At 38.4% G+C, this 25,293-nt stretch overlaps 1 protein-coding gene across 1 annotated transcript; it reads left to right on the top strand.

Moving 5' to 3' along the window:
• Positions 1-939: 939 nt before the first annotated feature.
• On the top strand, positions 940-23,561 carry Fdh (alcohol dehydrogenase class-3 Fdh). Its single transcript, XM_068391091.1, has 8 exons — positions 940-1,072; positions 5,558-5,659; positions 7,483-7,624; positions 8,763-8,983; positions 10,567-10,653; positions 18,404-18,533; positions 19,062-19,328; positions 23,217-23,561. The coding sequence occupies exons 1-8, from the start codon at positions 1,052-1,054 to the stop codon at positions 23,381-23,383; spliced, it is 1,137 nt and encodes a 378-aa protein (XP_068247192.1). The 5' UTR covers positions 940-1,051; the 3' UTR covers positions 23,384-23,561.
• The last annotated feature ends 1,732 nt before the right edge of the window (positions 23,562-25,293 follow it).

Here is a 25,293-nt window from a genome sequence, read left to right as displayed (position 1 = left end):
TCAAATTTCATCTTTATTAACATATTCTTAGGTAGAATTAGTCAATGACATAAAATTCTTTTCATTTTGTACTTCCGAAGTTATGAATATATAGAGATGAATGTCATATTTTCAAGACATGTAGACCTACTGAATCTTCTCTGGTAAATTACACGTTAAAATAAAACTTATAATAACTAAATTATGATTCTCCAACTCAGATCCATATTGAAAAGATAATATAATTGTACTCATAGATTTAACAATGAATTAAGGGAGCGACATTAAACAGCATTAAGGAAATTAGTTCATTCATGAGACTACAGATTTGAGAAAAATGTGTCTTTTAGGCTTATTTAAAACTATCCAAATGTAAAAGATAAAAAAATTATAGAAAACCTACAGTCTCCTTCAAAACTACCAAACTAATAACTCATATGATCTTAAAAGATATGTCATATGAACTCTTAAAGCTGAAATCTTCGAAGAATTTTATACGGCGTAGCCCATTTTAATCAGGACATCCACTCTATCCTAAAATTCAGAAAATAAAAAAGATATGTATATTCAAATTATCTCCCACAGTCATTGGTTAATTAGAGGTCTCTTAAGAGTAGGCCTACACCAAGATACACTATTTCTCGCTTCATTGTTTATATATACATTATATATTTCAACGTTGTTTCTGGTTGTAAGATGATTTATATTATTAATTACTTCTTGCAGCCCATATGATTTATTTATTTCCTTTCCATACTGGGCTATTTTCCGTGTTGTTGCCCTCAGGCTTTTAGCATCCTGCTTTTTTTCCAACTAGGGTTGTAGCTTAGCAAATAATAATAATAATAATAATAATAATAATAATAATAATAATAATAATAATAATAATAATAATAATAATAATAATAAATGAAGTCAAAGTCACAGCCATTAAAAAACCGATATGTAACCGAACAAGTGTTCATTGTATTGGTGTTCGAAACAGTTTCGTTATTTCGAAGCGATTTCGAATCATTGTCCGTCTGTCACTCAAAGTTTTTCTCCTTCGCTTCCAACTGAAGATACCGAGAGGATGTCGGCCACCAAAGGACAGGTTTGTGAGGCCATAAATTAAGTAGAATTAACTTTTACGGTGTTTAATGCCTGGTGAATTATCGAGTGTTAAATCTAGATTTATTATTTGTAACTCAATATACGAGTCAAATTGAATTAGGGGAGGAATTTGCGTGTACCGGTAGGAGGTGATTGTACCGTCGTATTGCCTGAAACGTCTTTTGAAATTTAGTAATTTGTAACGTTATTGCTGTAATTTAATTTGTGTAAATATATTTGATACATTATTTGAAATTGCATAAAGCAACTACCCCAATGTAAGGTACTGGTAATCAACCGGCATTTGATCCAAGCTTCAGTTTTAATATTTTGTCATTTCCTTACCGGTACAAAGATTTTTTTAATTTCCATTCCTATCATGTAGAATTAAATGTATTTTTCCATCACGGGATGACCGCGAAATTCAACTAGTATTTACTATACAACAAATAATAGACCATATTAATTTCCTTTAGTACGCAGATCCGTATTTACCCTTAGACACAATGGTAGGTTGTAAATGGGATAAATATTTTTTAAACTGATGCTGTGCCATGAAGAAAGGGAAGTTTGGGTTTCAATCATGATTAGAGGCATGTCCTAATCTAATGTGGTTAAAAATACGCTGAGTAGGTTGGGTTAGAGGATGGACACTAACCTCAACTTTTCCCTTGTAACCTAACCTACAAGCCCGCTGCGATTCCCCTAACACTGCCGTATACTAAGGTAGCCCACATTCATACATGCAGTTGGCCCCTTCACACATGCAGTTGGCCCCTATCATGCATACACTCCGAAAATTCTTTGAGGTATATGTATGATAGCGGCCACCTGTATGTATGTATGTATGATGTCTGTACCACAGAACTCTCTAACCTTGCTAGGAGAGAAACGGGTTATGAATCAAACTGTTAGGTAGGTCAGGGCACAGCAGTTTGTAGGTTAGGTTAGGTGGAGAAGTTCAAGTTAGGTAGTGTTCTTGTGTAGAGGTTTTGCTGAACAACGGACACAGTTTTCTAGTACAGTGGCCATGTCTTACAAATAACTCGAAATTGGGAAAAAATTCCCATTTTTTTATACACGTGGGAGGATCTGGCTGCTGACAATGCAACTGTAGTGGCATATATAAAGAAAAGAGGCACAGTATCACAAGTGCTTTGTCATATGGCAGTGGCAGCACATGAATGGGCAATCCATTTTGTAGTAATCCTCTCAGCCCAATTCATTCCATGGAAAAGGAAGGTCATAGCAGAAACGTTGGGTTAGTAAGGTCAGATGCTGTACTTGGGGCAGAATGGTTTTCACATACCCAAACAGTGACAAAGCTCCCGACTTTGTGTGGGGGTTCTCAAACTATCAACATATTTGCTATGTCCCTCAACAGGAAACTGCTAGTTTACTGCTTGCCAGTGCCAGACCCGGCCTCGGCACTCAAGGTGTGTTCCAACCCCCCTGGAACTGTCCTGACATTATGCTTTTCCCCCATTTTGCCTTCTCTGGAGGGTAATAAACAAAGCACTTTCATCCAAAGATCTGAAGTTGACACAAGTAGCTCCAAAGTGTCCTCAAACAGAATAATACCTTGGACTTTCTGTGTCTACTAGTAGAGGTTCTCAGAGAACTTCTCCAGTGGCCCAACCAGCTTTGTCAACTCCACTAGCATGGGTGGAGGTTATCCACAGTCTCTTCCATGAGAGGCTTTTCGAACTAAAGACGTCTGGGGAATCCTCCACTGACGTGTATCAAGCAAAGTGGGACATCTTTTATGGTTGGTGTCGTTGAAGGAATACTTCTCGAAGCCCCTATTCCTCTAGTGGGAGACTTTTTTTTTTAGCTTGCCTATGGAAGGAAAAACATCCCAATATCAGTGGTGAAGGGCATCGTAAGACTTTGTGTCAGGTACTGAGACAGGAATGCATATTTCCTTCTCGTGGGAATTATCTTAACTTGTCTGGAGTATGAGATTAACCTTCAGCTTAAGATGCAAACAAGGTACTTTGGTCGCTAAAGAAGCTCTGGGTTCATTAAAGCGAATTAGCTAGTTACATGGACTTATTCATTCTTTCACTCGAAACACTGGAAGCAGGCCTTTTTATTGTTTTTTGTGACTTTGTAGCAGAAACTCAAAATCTGTGTGGCCAAGGTGGCCTGCCTTCTTTTACATTTGGAATGACAAAATCAAATGCCTTTGAACCCAAGTTAGTCAAGACCTAACCCACAGCACTTCGTTACCTATGCCAATGAAGTTGGTAGGAGTTTATGCTTTTGCCCTTGTTTGTCTGTTTGTGTTTTTTTCTTGGAGTAGTGAAGCTTTCAGGGATTAATTGTTATGTTGAGATGTGGAAGCAATTCAATTTTGAAAGTCCTAGGTCAAAGGTCAAGTTCGAGCGGAAGGTCAACAGAATTACTGTAACCCTAACTTTAACCCCAAGTTTACCCATGGTTGTCACAGATTTCAAATGCGCCTATGGTCTAAATGGACGCTAATAAAGACAAGATCGTTTTGGTTAATAAGCTGCCTTGGCGGAGGGCTGTACTAGAGTGCTTTTCTAGTATTAATATCCTTCAATTTTCAGATTTCTTTAATTCAGTCCCATTCAGATCAGGCTTTTCATAACAATAAAATTATCGTCAAATAAGAAATACTGTTTTTGGACCTTGATTTGTAACAGTGGTACAGTAATTGAAACAATGTGACCCATCATTTCAGCTCTCTCCTGACCAGAATTTGCTGCTTATCAGTACTGACACATACTATCTTATTTATTTTAAAATCACTGTATTGTATTGTGTTTTGAGGCTAAATCTCAATGTATATTAAGTACAGGGTAGAGTTAGACTAGAAGTCATTTGTTACAGAATTTGTTGGTTTTGGGATGACTTGAATATTCTAGTGTAGACTGCTACAGTGTTGGTCATTTATCAAGGTTCCCTGCTTATCAGAAAGCCAGGCGCCGAAGTGTCTGATAAGCTGTGAAACTGCTCTTTGTTTCTTACTTCCTTAGTGACACTACCGGCTTCTCACATCTGCAAATTTTGAATTTTTTACACCATTAATTTTTGTCTTCAACTTTTTTAAAATCCTTCTTATATAAAAACCTTCTTATTCATTTCTAATTACTTCTTTTTATTGTTTGTTTCCTCCTTTATTCTACTTCCTTTCTTCGTTGCTTTTCCTCATCCCCCTCCCTACATCACATTGATAAAGGCAGTAATAACTTTAGTCATTATCATATTAATTTGCACTCGTAGAATTGTCATTTTACTGTTTTCTTAAAACCTTTGGAGCTGAACTGACTATTTTGTCTTTTATATCTGCTCTATCTTCCTTTCTTCCATCTTGCTGTCCAACCTCATAGTGAAACTGGGGTGGTGGGTGGGTTTCCCCCCTCCCCTGTTGCTTAGTGCTGAATAGTCTTCCATTATCTAGAAATTTGGCCCAAATTTCTAAATCCATGTATAGTTAATCTTCAAGATTTATGGTGGCATTAAACTTGTTTTCATGGCTATTTAAATGTTATTTAGACAGAAAAGTATCTTGCTGAATGTATAGTGGTTGTCACAAGGCTTTGAAAGAAGTGACTAACATACAGAACATGAGCTATAGCTCCTAAGAATAACATTGACAAAATGTGCTGTATAATCTGACACAATGAACGATGTTATTTGACATTTGTTGCCTGATTGTTAGGAAGGGGGGGCCATATATGACCTTGGATTTTATACTTGATTTTCTAATTTAATATTAATTACTCTAATTTAGATATATTTGATGTAGTTACGATTACACAATAAGACTAAGAGTTCTAACATAGGCACAGTAAAAAACTAGTTTGGTTAATAGCGCATACCACCCCTACCGAGTTAATGGACTATCAGACATAATGTGTGCTTGTTCATTTAGCCATTTTCATAGCCCACACTGACGTTACTTTTGGGAGCTATGGTACACAAATACACATGCTGTGTTTGTGTGGGGTGAAAGGTGATGGTCAAGATTGATTACACAAGATCACTGCATCCTCTGTCATTAAAGATGACCTCTTCCAGCAATATTAGCTTCCCTGCTCTTTATTCCATGTTTTCCATTGTGCTTTATTGTAATAGTTTTCACATTCTTTGACCATTTAATTCTAACAACATTATCTGGGGTAGATTTTTCCAAATTAATTATAATGCCCCTAGTTTTTCCATAAGCTGCGTTTGATAGTTTTCCTTAGCTTGCTACTTTTACTCTGCTTGAATCTTTGGTTCAATTAATTGCCACTATCTTTAGTTTTATCTCTTCTTCTTTAGCCTGAATTTAGTTAAGTGCAATATTTTTTTCATAAGTGTTCTGTATCATTTATTGGTAATGATTTTGATTTTTTTTTTAAAATTACATATTAAAATTGGTCTAGTATTCAAACTTTTGATTAAAAGTTTGGAAGATTTTCCAGAATTGTTACTCTACTCCATTGTTAATTTTCCCTGTTTCTTCTTAAAGGTTATCAAATGCCAAGCTGCTGTTGCATGGGAGAAGGAGAAGCCCCTCTCCATAGAGGAAATTGAAGTTGCCCCACCAAAGGCAGGAGAAGTCAGGATAAAGGTTAGTAAATGTCAAAAGTACATTTATATTTGTATTAGTCCACGGGTTGCCATGAAGTAGCTATTTCAAATGGCAGTTTCACAAGAGCTTGAATATGGTAAAGATCAATGGCCAAACAGCACAGTAAGATAAGGTTTAAGAATAGTGTACCAACCGTGTGTTACACGATCGTACATAGTTCATTTTGTGTATATATTATGCTTGTATCTTCGCTCTTCCCTCGCACTAAAAAGAGTGGCGGCAGTGGCTGGCAGTAAACGGTTATAAGTTGATCATGCCCAAGAATTCCTGCAAAGACTTTTTAGTGTGAGGGAAGAGCGAAAATACAAGCATAATATATACACAAAATGAACTATGTACGATCGCGTGACACACGGTTGGTACAATAGTCTTCAATTGGTGGTACATGTAATGGAAAATTAAAATCCATGAGAATAATAGATTTTTTATTTTTATCCCATACAGTATATCCTAACACAACAGATGTAACATTAAATGTAACATGTAATTGTCAACCTCAGCAAATTGACTTCGCTCGTCAATTAGGTAGAACGTGAAATAAAGTTGTGGAAGTGGATTATTTTCATACAGCATTCTTAAGTAGTTTATCACTCGTATCTAGGCACTCTTAAGGGTTGACGTTAAGGATTTTTCTCTAGTGAAGCATGAAATCGTGAATGAGATATTGATTTAAGTGAGGTCAGCTAGGTGGAAGGAAACCACAGGTATTGAGAGAGACTTATTTTCTCTGCTGATTTACATGAATGGAATTATTTGGTCCATTAAGATTTTAAGTATAAGTAATTTTCATACTAAATTTTCTTAGGATTCATTGTGAGAAAAAGGTTTGTAATACCAAGGATTGATGTTTGAAGTTACTTCAGCTATCTCAGATTGAGTGAGGTAAAAATGACCAGAGAGAGATTGAAAACAGTGCATAATAATAATAGTAATATTACTGCGGCAGTGTGAAATTGGTGGTTTTTAATACTAAGATCATGTAGAGCAGAGGTAGATTTGATAATGGTTTACATGAGAGAAAAATAAAGCAGTTGAAAAAATTAAACCTTATGCAAGACTGAAGCAAAGCAGCAGTTATTGTACTTTCAAAACTATTCAAGTTATATTTATGAATATAAGTTTTGAGAATGATAAACCTTAAGTAAATGCTTGTGTAACTTGAGCTTTACCAGACTTGATTACTACATTATAAGCAAGTGATTAAAGATGATTATGACGTCAAAGAATATGAGGCAGTTAAGTTTGCCATGTCATAGGTATTCCCGGGTGAATGTTGGTACAAAGTAATATGCAGTAGTTAGATGCATAGTAGTTAGATTCAGGTATACAATACTATAATTTAAGAGAGGTAAAACTGCTAGAAAAATAACTGTAAAGCCAGTGTGTTTATAATTTAATACCAGGCATAAATAGATTCACAGTGATTGGTTAAAGAAAATAGTCGAACTCTGTCAGTAATGGGGGACCCTGGAATCTCCACTCCTCTGTATTAATTAGAGGTTATATGTTCTTTCTAGATACTGTATAATATTTGTTAGTTTTAAATATTATTATTGGAAAATTGTTGGTTGAAATAGTGCTGTAATATATTTGTCTAGACTTCATTATCAGTGGTGATATGCTTAAAGGATACAGTTTTCAAACTTCTACAGGAAAGCAATGTTAAACTCTTGGCTTTAGGAATTTTTAACGATTATAGTAGAGTATTTTGACGTTTATAAGGATACTTTTGATATAAGTATTTTGGGTATTACACAAAAATACTTGTTTGTATTCTTAATGGTTTTTCCGTTGTTTTGCAGATTTTGGCAACTGGAGTGTGCCATACTGATGCCTACACTTTAGGAGGACATGACCCAGAGGGACTGTTCCCTGTAGTTTTGGGGCACGAAGGTGGTGGTATTGTAGAGAGCGTAGGAGAAGGTGTTACCTCTGTCAAAGAAGGTAAGAGATTAATATAATTAGGGTCCATAGGGGTTTGTGAAAGCAATAGATTAATATTTGTATATAGACAAGACCAGAAATATGGGACTGAGAAGATTTTTTATTAAGAAGGAAAATATTAAAAATTTTTCTCTATCTTGAAATCTTTCAGCTGTTTATCTACCAGACTACGTGACTGTATCCTCATTTCATTAAGCTTCCTTAAACATTCTTTCTCTCTGGCTTTGATATTCAATGTTCTTATATCTGATTTATCCTCATGTTTTATGGCTTTATTAAATTTTCTCATTTTTTAAGGCTTGTAGAAAGACTTGTGGCATCCTTTTGGGTGATTTTTTATCATTTCACATGCTTTTAGCCATTTAGTCTGTGATTTCTTTGTTTCATTTCATATATGTTGATGCGTCTTTTGTTTTTTTTTGCACTTTTATATGGTTATGTTTGGAAACTACAGAAATACAACTAAATGGAGAAACTTGTCAATGTTGGGAATATCCTAGCAGTGATGAATGATTGACTTTTATTTCCAGAAAAGATACATTAATTGCTCCCTCTCATTTTTTTTTTTTTTTTTTTTTTTTTTTTTTTTTTTTTTTTTTTTTTTGGTAGATGGCGTCAAAAATTACTTTTGGTGTAGAGTACTAACGATTTTTGAGTTTATATTAGTGTTGCCATGATTCATGTCACCAGATGTCTATACATTATTTGAAATAACTGTACAAATTTAAGTGTGGTCACATGGCAAGATCAGTAAAAATTTGTTTGAGGAAAATTGTATCCAGTACAAATAATTCGGAAATTATTTGAATATGAAGACATAGAGTAAATATCAAGGTTTCCAACTTATATAATCAGTCTTTGTTATTTGGACAACTATCTCAAATGTTAATGTAATGTAAGTTGAAAATTGAGTGCAATAGCAAATTTTTATGGACTAGCAATTTCACTATAGGTAATGAAGTAAGATGCATAATACAGTTTTAAAATTTTGGTACAATAAGGACTGAAAAGTTTGAAAATTGACAAAATAAGATTCTTAAAACTATTTATTAACCCTATATTTTTTCTTTGATAATGTGGTGATTGTATAATAAAATTTTACCCACTAGGTCACTTAGTATCTTTTTTTCTAATACAGGTGATCATGTCATTCCTCTGTACACTCCCCAATGCCGAGAGTGCAAGTTCTGCAAGAACAAGAAGACCAACTTGTGCCAGAAGATTCGTGCTACCCAGGGACAGGGTGTCATGCCTGATGGAACCAGTCGCTTCACGTGCAAAGGGAAGTCTCTCTTCCATTTCATGGGATGCTCAACTTTCTCACAGTACACAGTAGTATGTGAAATTTCTGTGGCCAAGGTAAATATGATTAGTTCACAATCCTGAACTAAAAAACCCTTGAAATGTAGCACTTTGTCAGATTATTAGGTTTCTTTCTAATATCAAAATCTGTCTTCTATCTTTTGCAAAACTATTTTACAGTAGGTATTTATATTGATGCAATAAATTCTATGTTTCATGACTGGAGTATTTGTCAGCAGTAAATATCTTGTTCTTTCTTCAGGAATATTGAAGCCCTTTGTTCATTCTCAATGGCTTGAAGATTGCAACAGAGTTCAAACCTTGCCTTGGTTTTAGAAGTTTGAGAAATTAATTTGAATGATGCTGCAGTGGAGGTTTTCATGTCTTGTACTGTTAAATGAGAATTAAAGTCTTTACCTAGGCTTATAGCAAAACTTTACACTTATAGATCTGGTTGTCTGTTTAACTCATGAAAATGTGAAAGAAAAAGTAGGTTGTTATAAATGGGACAGGGTACACATCATTGGGTACAAGAGTTTAAGAGAAAGAAAAATAATGAAGAGAACAGACTGGTTATTTCCTTAGAAAAGTTAGAATATAGAGTTAGACCATATTCATACTTGAATAGAAGCAAGAAAGTGTAGTTTTAAACTTGAGTTCTTTAATTTCTCCTACAACGGCAATAAATATATAGCCTCGCAGACCTCGGTACCCGGTTAGGTAACCCATATCCATAAATACTGTACATTATTCTCCGCATTTGGTATTTAGGTTAGTGTCCAAAACTTTAGAGCACTCTTGACACTTAGGAAAGCCACGTGTATGAAATATTCTATAATTGAGAAAAATTGATGTGTTAATATTTCACTTAAGTTTTGAGATAGGCAAAGAAACCCATTAACTGCATTTGTCCTGTGGTCATACGAATGTTTAAGAACTTTTCCTTTTGAAGGAGCATTCTTCCACAGAGAAATCATTAAGAACTTTTTTAAAACAATGAATTTAAAATAACAAGAATTAATTTTATTCAGTGTTTTAATTTTTAAATACTCAACTCTTTATAGCACTAATTCACTTAATTTCCATTCTATTGTATTAGTTTACAAAACTTAAAACTCTTCAGAGGTTCATGTATAAAGTGCTATCATGTGACAAATCTTATGGGAAATACAGGAAAGTAAAACCTTGAGCAAATAGTAATACTAAAGTATTAAAAGAATAAAAGCAGTAAACAAATAGAATAAAAATGAAGCTTGTTGATACTATAAGCATAAAATATGAATGAAGTAACTCGTCTTTCATATTTGGAAGGCTACTGTTGCGTCTTTTATATTATTGAAATACTAATCTTGAAAATTATTAGTTGGTTACACAGAATTAAGTATTAACAGTATAGTATTATGAAATTGTAAACCAATAATTTATAGCCTTAATTGAACTTTATTGTGCAATATGAGCTGGTCATAAAATTTATGAGATTCTGAAATTCTTGTTTATGGTACCTACTGTACTTGTAAAATGATCTATAGGGATATATTTAGTTGTATTTAAGGTATATTTTTTTCTTTTTCGTCCATTTAATACTTTTTTGTCTGGCATGAATATATTGTACATTGGTTGAATTAAATGTGATTCTACAGGTGAACGAGACAGCACCTCTAGACAAGGTCTGCTTGTTGGGCTGTGGCATTAGCACTGGTTATGGTGCTGCTCTCAATACTGCCAAGGTAAGTGTATTTGTTTTTCAAATTACTATTCAGGTTGTGTTGTAGGTGTGTGAACCAAGGTCATTGATGATTCACCTGTTTACCTAGTCTAGCTTCTCCATTCTGTAACTTGCTACTTTACTTTTTATACCTCACATGGTACTTTAAAAGCTTGTTTGTTTCTCTAATCCTTTGCAACATCAAGCATATTGTTCCTCATTTTTTACCTGCAAATATTGGATTATTGTCGTCGGCAAACATGAACTGTTATGACATGGGGTCCTTTTTCAGTTTTGGGAAAAGCAGCAAGAACTTTAATTTCTCACCCCTTTATTCGTATAGTACCAGCCGAACTCGGTTGAGTACCTCGTCAGGCTGGGAGGAGCAAAGAGAGGAAAGGTCCCCCTTTTTTTTTTTTTAATTTGTTTGATGTCGGCTAACCCCCAAAATAGGGGGAAGTGCCTTGGTATACAGCTACATAGATTTTCCACTAGAGTCGACACTCTTCAAGCATTTGAATGCTCCTGTACAATCTTATTGCTCCAATGAGCTGTATGTTGTTTGTGGGAACAGATTGTATTCAGACCAGCCATTTCTAATTGCCTATCAATTACAAAATTTAGTATTGTCATCTTGGTAGAAAAGACATCAAGTTGAGCATGGTGAACAGGGAAGTTATGTGTATTGATCTTATTCTCCAAGTTATTTATAAAAATGGTAAAATAGAGGCAGCTTACAGCTCTTCCTTTCACACACGTAATTCAGTCTGTATGGGGTTCATGGTTTGTGATGGACACTCTTTATTAGTAAGTTTTCAATATTAAACTTACCCGATGATCATATAGCTGTCAGCTCTGCTGCCGACAGAAAAAACCTACGGGCGGAATACGCCAGCGATCGCTATACAGGTGGGGGTGTACATCAACAGCGCCATCTGTCAAGTAGGTACTCAAGTACTCGATGTCAACAAAGAACCAATTTTCCCTCTGTCGTGCCAATGGCAGGACCTACTAAATACGCCGTCCCTAACTGGATTTGTTTTCACAACGATTTGGTGAAGTACACTATTCCAGTTTTGAGCTTTCGCTATGCAGGGGTTTTATCTTCATTTCAAAACTTGAACTCGTTTTCGATAGATTTAATTATGGTGACGAAGAGAGTATGGACTCTCTCTCACTTTTAAATGGCCGACCCTTCCCTTAGACGGAAGTGTGTTTAGGTTTTTGGTAATTTTGCTTAACACGTTATAGATCCATTTATTTTATATCTCTCCGCCTTTTTAGGCCTCTTCGGTTAACTTTCCAATTATTATAAACTTATAAAAAATAAATTTTTATGTTTGTTTATATGCGACCTTTCCTAATAGTAGGCGGTCCTAACTTGGAACCGAAGTTAATTAACATTGAGCCCGTTATATCGTATTTAACCTTTAAAGAATTTAATACTTTTTTAATTTTAATGTTTTATGGAATAATTTCTTTGATAGTCTTGTACTGTTTTCAAAGATGAACTAACGTTTAGTTTTTAGTCTTCGCAGTTGTTGACGTTCAGAACGTTCAACTTGCGCTCTATCGTTACGATAGAGAGAGAGTGTATCACGGTTTCACTTTGCAGTAAGAGTAAACCGATTCTAGCGTTTCGTTCATTCTTTCTTAGCTTAAATGGTTTAAATTCTAAATAAAGGAACTTTTTATTTGGGAAACCTTTCAGTTTTTTCCTTTAGCAAATAACAATGTTTTAACGATATATAATTGGGCTCTTCTCTCAGGTGCTAAATCAAGAGAGAAGAGAGAGAGAGATAGAGACGGAGGGAGAGAGAGGAGAATAAAAGTTTCGTTCAAGCGGGTAACGTTGTTCTCGTTTTTTACTCTTCTCTCTAGTCGCTGTAGGGGAAGAAGGTAAAACGTTTCTAGGGTTTTATTCTTGTTCCCAGGCTTTTTGCGGTGAGAGATTATAAACGTAGTTTATTTGATCTAGTGTTTAGTCTCTTTTCCAGCCACTGAATTCTTTATCTTTATTTATGTTTTTCTGTTGCATTGTAAAACTGTTTTCGCAATTACTACCTTTTAATGAAGGATAGGATTGCGTGTTTCAGGTAGAAATCAGTTAAAGTTTCGATTTCAGTGAAATAAGTGCAAACAGAAAATCAAAAGTGATAAAGTGATATGCGCAAAGTGTTACAGTGTTGCGTCCGAGGGTTCGTCTGTTCGTGCCAGTTGTTCACCTAGTCCGGGACCTCTTACAAGCTCCCAAGCCCAGGGGAGAAGTAATGTCGAACGACTTATGGGTTCCACAGGCCTTGATCGACGAACAGACGTTTTTCCCTCCGTGGTTTCGGGCGTATCTACACACGTTTGCCGACGTGAGATCGCCCCACCCACACAAAGACGAGAGAGCCCATTTATTCCTCGTCTGCGGAAGAGGTTTCTCGTAAGAAACCATGGACCAAATCTTGCAGCTTTTAAGTGCAAGTCGGTCCCTTCCGCGCAAGTCCAACGGCCTAGGTGTAGCCACTGGGTCAGTTCGGACTCGCTGCAGTCATCCGACGACTGCACACCTCCCAAGAGAGGCAAGGTGGTACCGCAACAGGCAGTAACTCCGTCTGTTGCCGCATCAGCTGTTTTAGACCCTCAGTCACGACAGACAGTAGCTCCGTCTGTTGCCGTTTTTTGTAGACCCTAAGTGGTCTTTACTGCAGTCTATGCAGACTCAGTTAGCTGCGGTTATGCAGGAGTTTCGTGCGAAGAAGGTTGACACTGCTCTCGTTAGCCTACAACCTGCCACTGTTGTGCGCCCAGCTCACGCTGAGGCTGCCTGCTCCCACACTCCGGCTGCGGAGAGCTCCACCTCCGATGCGCAATCGACCCTGCCAGACGCATGTTAACGTTAGCCGACGTGCGGCTCCCTCCGTTAACATGCGTGAGCTACCGCATCAGCAGTGGGAAGGTGGAGTCAAGCTGCCGTGTTTTGACGCGATGCGTTAGTTTCCGCAACCCACGGCAGTCCCCACCACGCACCATCACTCCGCTTTGGTTGTTGCCTGCTCCCACACTCCGACTGCGGAGAAGGTTGACGATGCACCCGTTCGCCTACAACCGGCCACGGTTGTGCGCCCAGCATGGCTGCCTGCTCCCACACTCTTGTTGTGAGAGCTCCTCCACCCATGCGCAGTCGACCCTGCCAGACGCATGCTGACTCCCACAGACACACGGAGCACTCCGTTGCCGTGCGTGAGCTACCACAAGCTGCCGTGTTTTGACACGGTGTGTCAGCCTCCGCAACCCACTGTGGTTACCGCCACTCGCCCGCAGCAGACTAGTCAGTCAGGAGTTGAGGCTTCCCCACACAGCTTTGGTTGTTGCCAGCTCACAGACTGTCAAGCAGTTACATGACGTTGCCTTCTGGTCTGCTACTAATGCACCAGTGCTGTATGTCCTCACGCACCTGTTGTGGTTGACAGTTCAGTTTTTGACAGTTCACAGACTGTCAAGCAGTTACATAACGTTGCCTTCTGGTCTGCTGCTTTTGCACCAGTGAGACCCTCACTGAGATAACCTAGCTTTTCTCGGACATGGTTCCTGTAGATGAGAAAGTGCTGTTCTCCTTCCTTCTGATATTCCTTTGAGGACTCTGTCATTTGGAGAGGAGCCTTAAGCTGCTTAGCCTCCTATGGACTTTAATTAAAGCATAACAAGGCTTCCAGGGATAGTAAATGGTTCCGCTTCAGTCGCTAACCCCGTCTGTTGCCACTCCTGCTCCCATAGACCCTAATGGGCTTTGTTGCAAGACATGCAGTCCAAGCTTGTGTCCTTGTTAGAGGATTTTTTACGGAGAAGAACCTTCTAGCCAACAACCTTCCTACCGGTTGGTTGTACGCCCTGTTGACGCTGAGGTATCCTACTCACGTCCGCCAGTTGAGATGGTTCCTCCACCGGTGCGACCCAGTGTGGGTTGCCAGTCGCACGTTGACGTTAAGCGACTCTCGGAGGTGGTTGTGGACGTTCAGTGTGTCACTAGGAAGACGTTCAACAACCAGCAGAGGTGACTTGTTGTGACGCAGTGCGGCAACCTCAGCAACCCTGTAGGGGGTTGACTGCACAACCCAGACAGTCTAGACAGTTTCGGGTTGACGCTGTACTTCCTCGCGTCCCCATGGTTGACAGTTCACAGACTGTGCAGCAGTACCATGATCTTGTGTCCGGCTCCGTCACGCATCCACCAGTGCGACCGTATTCAGCGAGTCAGACGTTGCCCACTCCGTTGCCGTTTCCTCATCAGTTTCGGATGAGGAACCCTCTGATGAGGACATTGCTGAACAAGACGATCAACCCCCAGCCCTGCTATCCATCCAGAAGATGCTGAAGAAGGAACACTGCCCTGTCAGGCTGTGGATGAGTCTGGTTAGGACACTGTCATCCGTGGTTCAATTTGTGTCACTTGGAAGACTACACCCCCGTCCTCTTCTGTATCATCTAGCTTTTCACTGGAAAAGGACAAGACGCTAGAAGCGGTCTCGATCCCGGTTTCCGGAAAGATAAAGTCTGGTCTGACTTGGTGAAAGGACTTTATCAACCTTTGAAAGGGTCTTCCCCTGACTGTTCAGACTCCCAACCACGTTCTCTTCTCGGACGCATCGGACGTAGGCTGGGGTGCGACAGTAGGCGGTAGGAAATGCTCGGGATTATGGAACTCGAGTCAAAGGACAATGCATTTCAACTGCAAGAAGCTTCTGGCAGTACGTCTGACCTGGAAAAGCTTCAGGTCTCTCCTTCAAGGCAAGTGGTGGAGGTGAACACGGTCAACACCCTGCTTTGACGTACATCTCCAAGCAAGGAGGGACCTACTCTCTGACATGGTACGAGTTCGCAAGAGACCTCCTCTCCTGTTCAACAGGTCTAGACTTTTCACTAGTAACGAGGTTCATCCAAGGCAACTTGAATGTCATAGCAGATTGTCTCAGTAGGAAGGGGCAAATAATTCCAACATATTGGACCCTCCACAAGGAGGTATGCAAGAGACTTTGGGCCACCTGGGGCCAGCCAACCATAGATCTCTTCGCAACCTCGATGACCAAGAGGCTCCCAATACTTTGCTCACCTATCCCTGACCCAGCAGTAGTTCGTATAGATGCCTTTCTACTAGATTGGTCACATCTAGATCTATATGCATTTCCTCCGTTCTAGATTGTCAACAAGGTACTGCAGAAGTTCGCCTCTCACGAAGGGACAAAGTTGACGCTAGTTGCTTCCCTCTGGCCCGCGAGAGAATAACTCACCGAGGTACTTCGATGGCTAGTAGACGTTCCCAGAACACTTCCCCTAAGGGTGGACCTGCTACGTCTGCCACGCGTAAAGAAGGTACTCCAAGGCCTCCACGCTCTTCGTCTGACTGCCTTCAGAATATCGAAAGACTCTCGAGAACTAGAGGTTTTTCGAAGGAGGCAACCAGAGCGTTTGCTAGAGCAAGGAGAACATCCACCCTTAGAGTCTACTAATCGAAGTGGGAAATCTTCCGAAACTGGTGCAAGTCAGTATCCGTATCCTCGACCAGTACCTCTGTAACTCAAATAGCTGACTTCCTCTTATATCTGAGGAAAGAGCGATCTCTTTCAGCTCCCACTATCAAGGGTTACAGAAGCATGTTGGCATCGGTCTTCCGTCATAGAGGCTTAGATCTTTCCAACAATAAAGATCTACAGGACCTCCTTAAGTCTTTTGAGACCACGAAGGAGCGTCGTTTGGTTACACCTGGTTGGAATTTAGACGTGGTTCTAAGATTCCTTATGTCAGACAGGTTCGAACCACTTCAATCAGCCTCCCTGAAAGATCTCACCTTTAAGACTCTTTTCCTGATATGCTTAACCACAGCTAAAAGAGTCAGTGAGATTCATGCCTTCAGCAAGAACATCGGATTCTCATCCGAAACGGCTACATGTTCTACAACTTGGTTTTCTAGCCAAACACGAGCTGCCTTCTCGGCCTTGACCAATATCGTTCGATATTCCAAACTTATCGTATGGTTGGAAATGAACTAGAAAGAGTATTATGTCCTGTAAGAGCTCTTAAGTTTTATTTTAAAAACCTTTACGAGGCCCGTCTGAAGCTTTATGGTGTTCAGTTAAGAATCCATCTTTGCCTATGTCAGAGAATGCTTTATCCTATTTTATCAGACTGTTAATACGAGAAGCTCATTCCCATCTGAATGAGGAAGACCAAGCTTGGCTGAAGGTAAGGACACACGAAGTTAGAGCTGTCACTACTTCCGTGGCCTTTAAACAAAATAGATCTCTGCAAAGTATATTCGACGCAACCTATTGGAAAAGCAAATCAGTGTTCGCGTCTTTTATCTTAAGAATGTCCAGTCTCTTTACGAGAACTGCTACACTCTGGGACCATTCGTAGCAACGAGTGCAGTAGTGGTGGGGGCTCCACCACTACAATTCCCTAATTCCAGAACCTTTTTAATCTTTCTCTTGAAATATCTTTGGGTTGTCCGGAAGGCTAAGAAGCCTTTCGCATCCTACTTGATTTGGCGGGTGGTCAAAATCATTTCTTGAGAAGCGCCTAGATTAGAGGTTTTGATGAGGACCTTTAGTATGGGTTGCAACCCTTCATACTTCAGCTCCTAGGAGTCGCTCAGCATCCTATGAGGATCGCGAGGCTCAGTAAGGAAGACGTACTTAAAAAGGCAGAGTAATTGTTCAAGTCGTCTTCCTTACCAGGTACTTATTTATTTTATGCTTGTTATTTTGAATAACTGCTAAAATGAAATACGGAATACTTAGCTCATAATAATGTCAACATGTAATGCTGGTCTCTACCCACCCCCCTGGGTGTGAATCAGCTATATGATCATCGGGTAAGTTTAATATTGAAAAATGTTATTTTCCTTAGTAAAATAAATTTTTGAATATACTTACCCGATGATCATAAATTAAAGGACCCACCCTTCCTCCCCAATAGAGACCCAGTGGACAGAGGAGAAAATTGGTTCTTTGTTGACATCGAGTACTTGAGTACCTACTTGACAGATGGCGCTGTTGATGTACACCCCCACCTGTATAGCGATCGCTGGCGTATTCCGCCCGTAGGTTTTTTCTGTCGGCAGCAGAGCTGACAGCTATATGATCATCGGGTAAGTATATTAAAAAATTTATTTTACTAAGGAAAATAACATTTTTCTTATGCAGTACAGTACTGTACTTTTAATGCTAAATTTATCATTACAAATCATATTAAAGTGAAGAGTACAGTACTCTTAATATTATTGTTATATGGGACAGTATCAATTGTTGCTACAATCTTTAGTATTCATACTTTTTACATTCAGAAATTTAATGTAGTACATCAAATTAAAAGGCTTATATGCAAATGATAGACTAGTGGGGATATTAATATTGCCAGATTTCATTGTACTGTATTATTACAGAATTCATTTACTGCCTCCATATAAAGTACCTTTCATATTTCTTAAGTAAATATTTAATTGTAAATAAATAAAAAAGCTTATATTGCCATATTGCCTATTATGCACAGAATTCCGCACTGGGCAGGGATCCCTCACAATGTAAGGATTGTGGTTGAAATAGTTTTATTGTACAGTTGAATAAAGAAAGATCACAAATTTTAAGTAATTTGTATTCTTCCTAACAGTACTTACCTCGAACTACTTTCATAGGAGGATCTGGGATCTCTGATGATTGTCTGGTAGATGTTGTATCCTATTTAAATGGACTACTTTTGCTGAATAGACTTTCTAATGCCATTTTCAGGTAGAGCCTGGATCAATATGTGCTGTGTTTGGACTAGGAGCAGTAGGATTAGCTGTAGCCATGGGCTGCAAAGCAGCAGGTGCCAGTAGAATCATTGGTATAGACATTAATAGTGACAAGTTTGAGCCCGGTAAGTTGAAGAAAAGTTAAGTTTACGGTACTTTATTTTTAGTATTCCCTTAAAAATATTTGAGGTGGTATTTACAAACGCAAGTTCAGGTTAGGCAATTACAGTAGCACTTCGGTTTACAGGTATTTTTTAATATGAGCAGATCAGGATAAGAGCATGAAACTTGAAATATGATAATAAGCATTTCATCAGTGCAAGGAAATAATTTGTTCTATGTATATAATTTTTATTAAATTTCTGTTAGGTGTTAAAAGTTGTTCAATACTTACAATTAAAAAACTATTAAAATTAGTGCATTTATTTATGGATGTGTGGAATGCATAGTGAATTTTCCTTGTTTAAAATGTGAAGAAATTAATTTACAAACATTTGTTTTTTTAAATTAAATTTGTAAACTGAAGTATTACACATAAATTGTAGCAATTTCAATCTTATTGATGAAAGATTCAAAGTACAGTAGTATGATAATTTCAAATATATAAAGTATTTTATGTAGAAATTACATGTATCCCTTTAATGTTCTTTCAGCCAAGAAGTTTGGAGTCACCGAATGTGTTAATCCAAATGATTATGAAAAGCCAATTCAAGAAGTCTTGGTTGAGAAGACGGATGGAGGCTGTGACTACACTTTTGAATGCATTGGAAATGTCAAAATAATGAGAGCGGCCTTGGAAGCTTGCCACAAAGGGTGGGGAGAAAGTATTATCATTGGAGTTGCCGCAGCTGGCCAGGAGATTTCCACCAGACCTTTCCAACTGGTGACTGGACGAGTTTGGAGAGGATGTGCCTTTGGAGGTGAGGTCATATTGTTTTTATATATATAGAACTTATGAGTTTGCATTTCTCCCGTTTAAATGGAGATTCCTGTCTAAATTATTTTCACGCCTTCATCCTAATTGAATTATGATATCTGACATTACATTTTTTATCATGGCTCGTCATTATTTTTATAGTTATCCAGTACAATTTTTCCATTATTCTGATAAAAGGATTAGGAAATCTTGTGTAATTTCCACATTTTTCTGCTTATTTATTTTTATCATAATACAATGTTACTTTTCCCTTCCCTCCATTTTAAACTTTTATCAGGTATTCCTAAATTATGTTCTGGACAGAAATGAAAAGAACCGTTTTCTTGTCTTAACTGTTATGGGAAGAACTAGCACAAATTATCTTATGGTGATAGGTCATCAATGATCAGATTTAATGTTAGCAGTCATACGTTATACAAGTTTAGTTTTTCTCACTTCATTTTGGGGAAAGGCCTTATCGTGTAGTACTTTGGCAACTTCTTTTATTGACTGGAAGAATTTAACCATTGGTTTCCTTTTTGTTGGTGTTATCAGTAACTTGTTGAACTGGCAGGTTGAGGATTTGCGCTAGACTAGGACTGGTGAGGGGTAACAAACAGATAGGCAAGCTCATAAAAGTTGAGAATCCCTCTGTTGGCCTAAAGCAGCCTAATAGTACCTATAAGTTAGCCATCCATAGTGGGTTGCAGCTAGCTAAGATAGAAAAGGAAACAGGCATGCACTGATTAAGTCTTTTCATAACTCGCACCATGAAAAGGGCCTTGATGAGGTAATTTTCATCTTATGGGAGTGAAATTATTCCTTTCTCTCCATTCCATTTTACAGTAGTACCTCTGTTTACAGGCATTTTTTAATACATACATACATATACCAAGGCACTTCCCCCAATTTTGGGGGGTAGCCGACATCAACAAGAAACAAAACAAAAAAGGGACCTCTACTCTCTACGTTCCTCCCAACCTAACAAGGGATTCAACCGAGTTCAGCTGGTACTGCTAGGGTGTCACAGCCCACCCTCCCACATTATCCACCACAGATGAAGCTTCATAATGCTGAATCCCCTACTGCTGCTACCTCCGCGGTCATCTAAGGCATCGGAGGCAGCAGCAGGGCCTACCGGAACTGCGTCACAATTGCTCGCCATTCATTCCCATTTCTAGCACGCGCTCTTGCCTCGCTCACATCTATCCTCCTATCACCCAGAGCTTTCTTCACTCCATCCATCCACCCAAACCTTGCCCTTCCTCTAGTACTTCTCCCATCAACTCTTGCATTCATCACCATCTTTACCAGACAGCCATTTTAATATGAATTATAAAATGGCCGCCAATATCAGTATGTTAAATGAATAAAGAAAATTATTATTAATTTTTTTCCGGAAAATATAAACAGTGAATACGATTACAGGGATAGTAAAGCACTGCTAATCCATCAAAACCAAAAGTTAATGGAAGTTAGCTCAATTAACCCTCTTACCCCCAATGCTATTTGGAAGTTTCCAACCCTTAACCCCCAGGCTTTTTTTTTTTTTTTTTTTCCAAGCACATTTTGCAATATATTTTTGTTAAATTGCTCTAACAGCCTTAATTTTTGTCATACACAGGTGAGGTTGGTCTCATTATTTTGGAAAATGCATGAAGTTTCTCATAAAGTTATCAAAAATATGCAAAATGATGTAAAAAAGTTTTTTGCAAGGACATACCGGTACGTCCATGAGGGTAAAGGGATGAGTTTTGTGAAGCGTACCAGTACGTCCATTGGGGGTAAAAGGGTTAAGGAGGGCCATCATCTACAGATGAAATCTTATACAGTGAACCCTCGTTTATCGCGGTAGATAGGTTCCAGATCCGACCGCGATAGGTGAAAATCCGCGAAGTAGTGACACCATATTTACCTATTTATTTAAAATGTATATTCAGACTTTTAAAACCTTCCCTTGTACATAGTACTGTTAACAAACTACCCTTTAATGTACAGAACACTTAATGCATGTACTACAGTACCCTAAACTAAAACAGGCACAAATATTAAAGGCGACTTTATATCATGCGTTTCCTAAACACGCCAAAAAGAACAATAAAACATGGCAACCAGTGTTTTGTTTACGTTTATCTCTGATCATAATGAAGAAACAAACGCATTTACACATCTGTGTATAGGTTAGTTTTTGCATCGATTATATTGATTATTCAGTACAGTATGTTGATTTTGTTATTACCAATGTTTTACTTTATTTTTCTTAGGACTTCCAAATGAAATGTTTTTCTTTATGACGCTGCCTGAAACGACGGCGTCATAAAGTACGCTCAGTAAACAAACGAAGGCCTTTAACGCGCATGATGAAAGTAATAAATAATATTACAGTAAAAGCTTTTATAAAATATGTTATTACAAATATTATTTACCGTATCTATATAAAATCATACATACGTAGCAAAGCAGGAAAACAATTTACGAGAGAGAGAGAGAGTGTGAGTGAGTGAGTGAGTTTTACATACGTAAATGTAAATTTTAAACAAAAAAAAAAAGCCCCATTTCATATAAAATAGATTACAAATATTTAACTTTATCATATTACAGTAGTCTGTATAATACTGTAAAGTTCAGTACAGTATGATGTTATAGTCGTGGCGATGAAATTCTCACGAAACAAAAACACGCCATATGATTACAACAGCTGATTCATTCTCTCTCTCTCTCTCTTACATTTAGATGAAGAAACTAAAATTGGTTTTCTTAGTGTCAATTAAATACGAAACTAAAAAATTATGCCGAGTCTACATCCATTTCAATCATAGCTAAAAATACGGCATCCGATTTCATCAGCAAACCACTGTTTTTGGGGAAACATCATCTTATTCTAGAAAATTGCTACTCTTTCAATAGTTAATTGCACATTAAGAAAGCGTGTACTTTTGTTTTTAAATTTCGGGTGTGTTTTAAAAATCGAGTATTGTTGACTTCTTTTTGTTTTACTTTTGGCCGTGATTAGATCAGCTGACATCTAGCTGCCGCTCGAGAGTGTACGAATACACTAACAAAGTATCGTTTATACAATTTCTTAACTTATTCAAACCGTCTACAATATACAGTTGATATTACATAAGCACCAATGTGTTATAACCTATCAAATTTTTCTGTTTATTACATTTTAACCCCCCTCTATCTCTCTCTCTCTCCGTGGGCTACTTTTCACTACCTCCCATTCCTTACCTCTCTCTATCTCTCTAACAAATGATATCTTTGTTGCTCCTCAAAGTTTCATTTATATTGAAAATCAATCATGATTCAATTTTCCTTACTTTCTCCAATCTCGCACCATCGGTCACATCGCGGTATTTTCGAAATTTCCGGAAAATCCGCGATATATGTATATACATGGGTTATGAAAAAAATCCACGAAGTAGCGAGGGCTCACTGTAGACTGATGTAAGTACGGAGGGCCATAGGTTCGAGTGTATTGTATATTTTTATTTGATTGCATAAAAGTTACTTTGGTTTTGTGTAAAACATTATATTCTACGTAGGATGAAAATTTAGAGTAAAAGGGCACAGCTTAAGTGCATCAATGTACAGAACTAGCAACCTCTGCAGTATGTGAAAATTGAAATTTTTGCTATGGTTCCATTGACACTATGGAAAACTAAAGTAATTAGCATAGGCAAATGTAAGTGAATGTTATAGCTTACAGATTTGAAATTATACATTTTCACTTTGTATTTTTATATTTCCAATCTCTAAAAATTTTAGTCAATAGTTGCATGAAAGTTAATTTAGCAAGTTAAGATTTTTATGTTTAAGGTAACACATGAAATATTTTAAAATTTCCTATTTTACAAGATATTCTACTCAAATTTCTCCTATCATTCAGGTTACAAGTCTCGTGACTCCGTGCCACAACTCGTCGAGGACTACATGAGTAAGAAAATGATGGTGGATGAATTTGTAACCTTTACCAAACCACTTAAGGAAATAAATGAAGGATTCGATTTAATGCACGCCGGAAAAGCACTGAGGACTGTCGTCAATATGTTCTAGTCAATTAATCTAATAAACTCTGTTGGCATTATACTGAAAGTAAGAAATTTTATAGTACTGTGTATCAAACAACATATTTTGTATGAAGCAGCTTATTACAACCTATTTACAGCCTTCTCTCAATTGTTAATAAAAGTTTGATATAAGAAACTTTTCATATACATTAACAAAAAATTAGTGAATATTGTTTTAATCTACTTACATAATAGTAGCTCCCTTGGGGAATATTGCTATTTCCAGCCATCCTGTTAGCATATGTCTTGTGCATACATGACCCTCCATCTGAAAAATTTACCATTGTACTCTGTAATGACTACTGAGGGCGATTTAATAATAATGGTTTCTACTGGCGGAGATAACATAAGCTTGGCATTTATTCCCTTTGGTGAATTACCTGTTAGTCCTTGGAAAATATATAAACTTATTGATCTGTAACTATGGTGGAGGGAAATTTAACTAGCGCAGGTGCACAATATAGCCCCTCGTATTGCTTGGCTTCACCAAGGCTTGATTCAAGTGGCCTGTTAAAATGTCAGTCGTGTGCAAGTGTTCCAATTCTTAGGCCAGGCTTCAGGGGACTAAAGATGCTCCACGATTGTTTGTTCCTGCACCATATACAAACCATTACCTTGACAGTCGAGGTATATTCCGGCAATACTGTACCTCAAACTAGCCGTTGAGCTTTTTATGCGAGGTGTGACTACCCTCTGCTAGTTGGGGGAGGAGGGGTAGACTAGCTCACACCTGCACTAGTAACAGAACGTCACTTTATTTCAGCTCTGTAAAGACGTCATGCTCTCTCCCTTGTAAAAACTTTAGAACAACTAGCTTAAAAGCCAAAACTTTCCATTCTTCTCCTTTTCAGATGTGTCTGCCTGTGGTGATCAAAACCACGTGGATTTGTCCCCTCATTGAAGGGCGCCGATGCGGCACCTTTGTGCCAGACTTGGAGACCGATCCTCAATCTCTGTTCTGCGTGCAGGTCACTCTTGAAAGCATTTGTCTCCTCGTAGGTACAGTAATGGTCGCCATTCCGCCCTGTCAGTGGCTACGGTCTGGAAGGTGGTAAAGAGGGATTTTTCCCTTTCGACTTCATCCTTGAAGGGAAAGAAACCTCAACTCCGTCGGCTCAACCTCTCCATCCTTACTCTGTTCGGCAGGCTCCCCCCGAGCGTTGGTAGAGTACAAGTGGTGCTTATTTGACTTTGTTGCAACCTTTTGTGTCGGGAGCATCCATTACTTCCCATACAAAGCACCGCTGGCTGCTAGCCGCCATGTTCGTTCTGTTTCAGTGGAAGAGCGCGAGTAGGTGACAACAAGTACTTGTCGAGGGGATCCTGCCATGGTGAACGCAGAGCCTAGCTTAGTCTACGTTCCAAGGGCAATTCACAATGCTGATCTTTTGGCTTGGTTTGCTCAGCCGAAGGTGAAGCAAAGTGCATTACCCAGAGGCTCGCCTCCAGGTGTTAGGCAACCCAGAGGACACAGCAGAGTGCTTGAAGCTTTGCGAGGCCAAGGTTTCAACCTCTCCAAGACACTAGTAGGGGAGCGTGCAATAACCTCGGTCTCGCTAGTGGAGTGCGTGCTAACTAACCTATGTCATGCAGAAGTCGTGTGAACTGTTGTTCACTCAACCATCTAGCAAGGTGAGTGGGTGAGGTCATCTGCCTGATAGGATCGTTGCTCACCATGGCAATTTTTTTTTCTCAAGTGCTAATAGGTTTGACTATAAGTACACAGGAGAGTAGTACCTCCCTAGAGTGCTACCCGCATATGGCAAGGCAATTACAGGTAGATAACAACTTATCTGTAGGTGCTCACCTCATCAGCCCTCACCTCGCCATTTTCCTCTTATCAAGAGAAACTTGCAACATCTTCACAGCACGTCAGTCGGACAGACAGCGCTTGCT

The sequence above is a fragment of the Palaemon carinicauda genome, chromosome 17 (genome assembly GCF_036898095.1).
Source record: "Palaemon carinicauda isolate YSFRI2023 chromosome 17, ASM3689809v2, whole genome shotgun sequence".
In the NCBI taxonomy this organism is placed as follows: Eukaryota; Metazoa; Arthropoda; class Malacostraca; order Decapoda; family Palaemonidae; genus Palaemon; species Palaemon carinicauda.
This window is presented reverse-complemented; position numbering and strand designations above follow the sequence as displayed.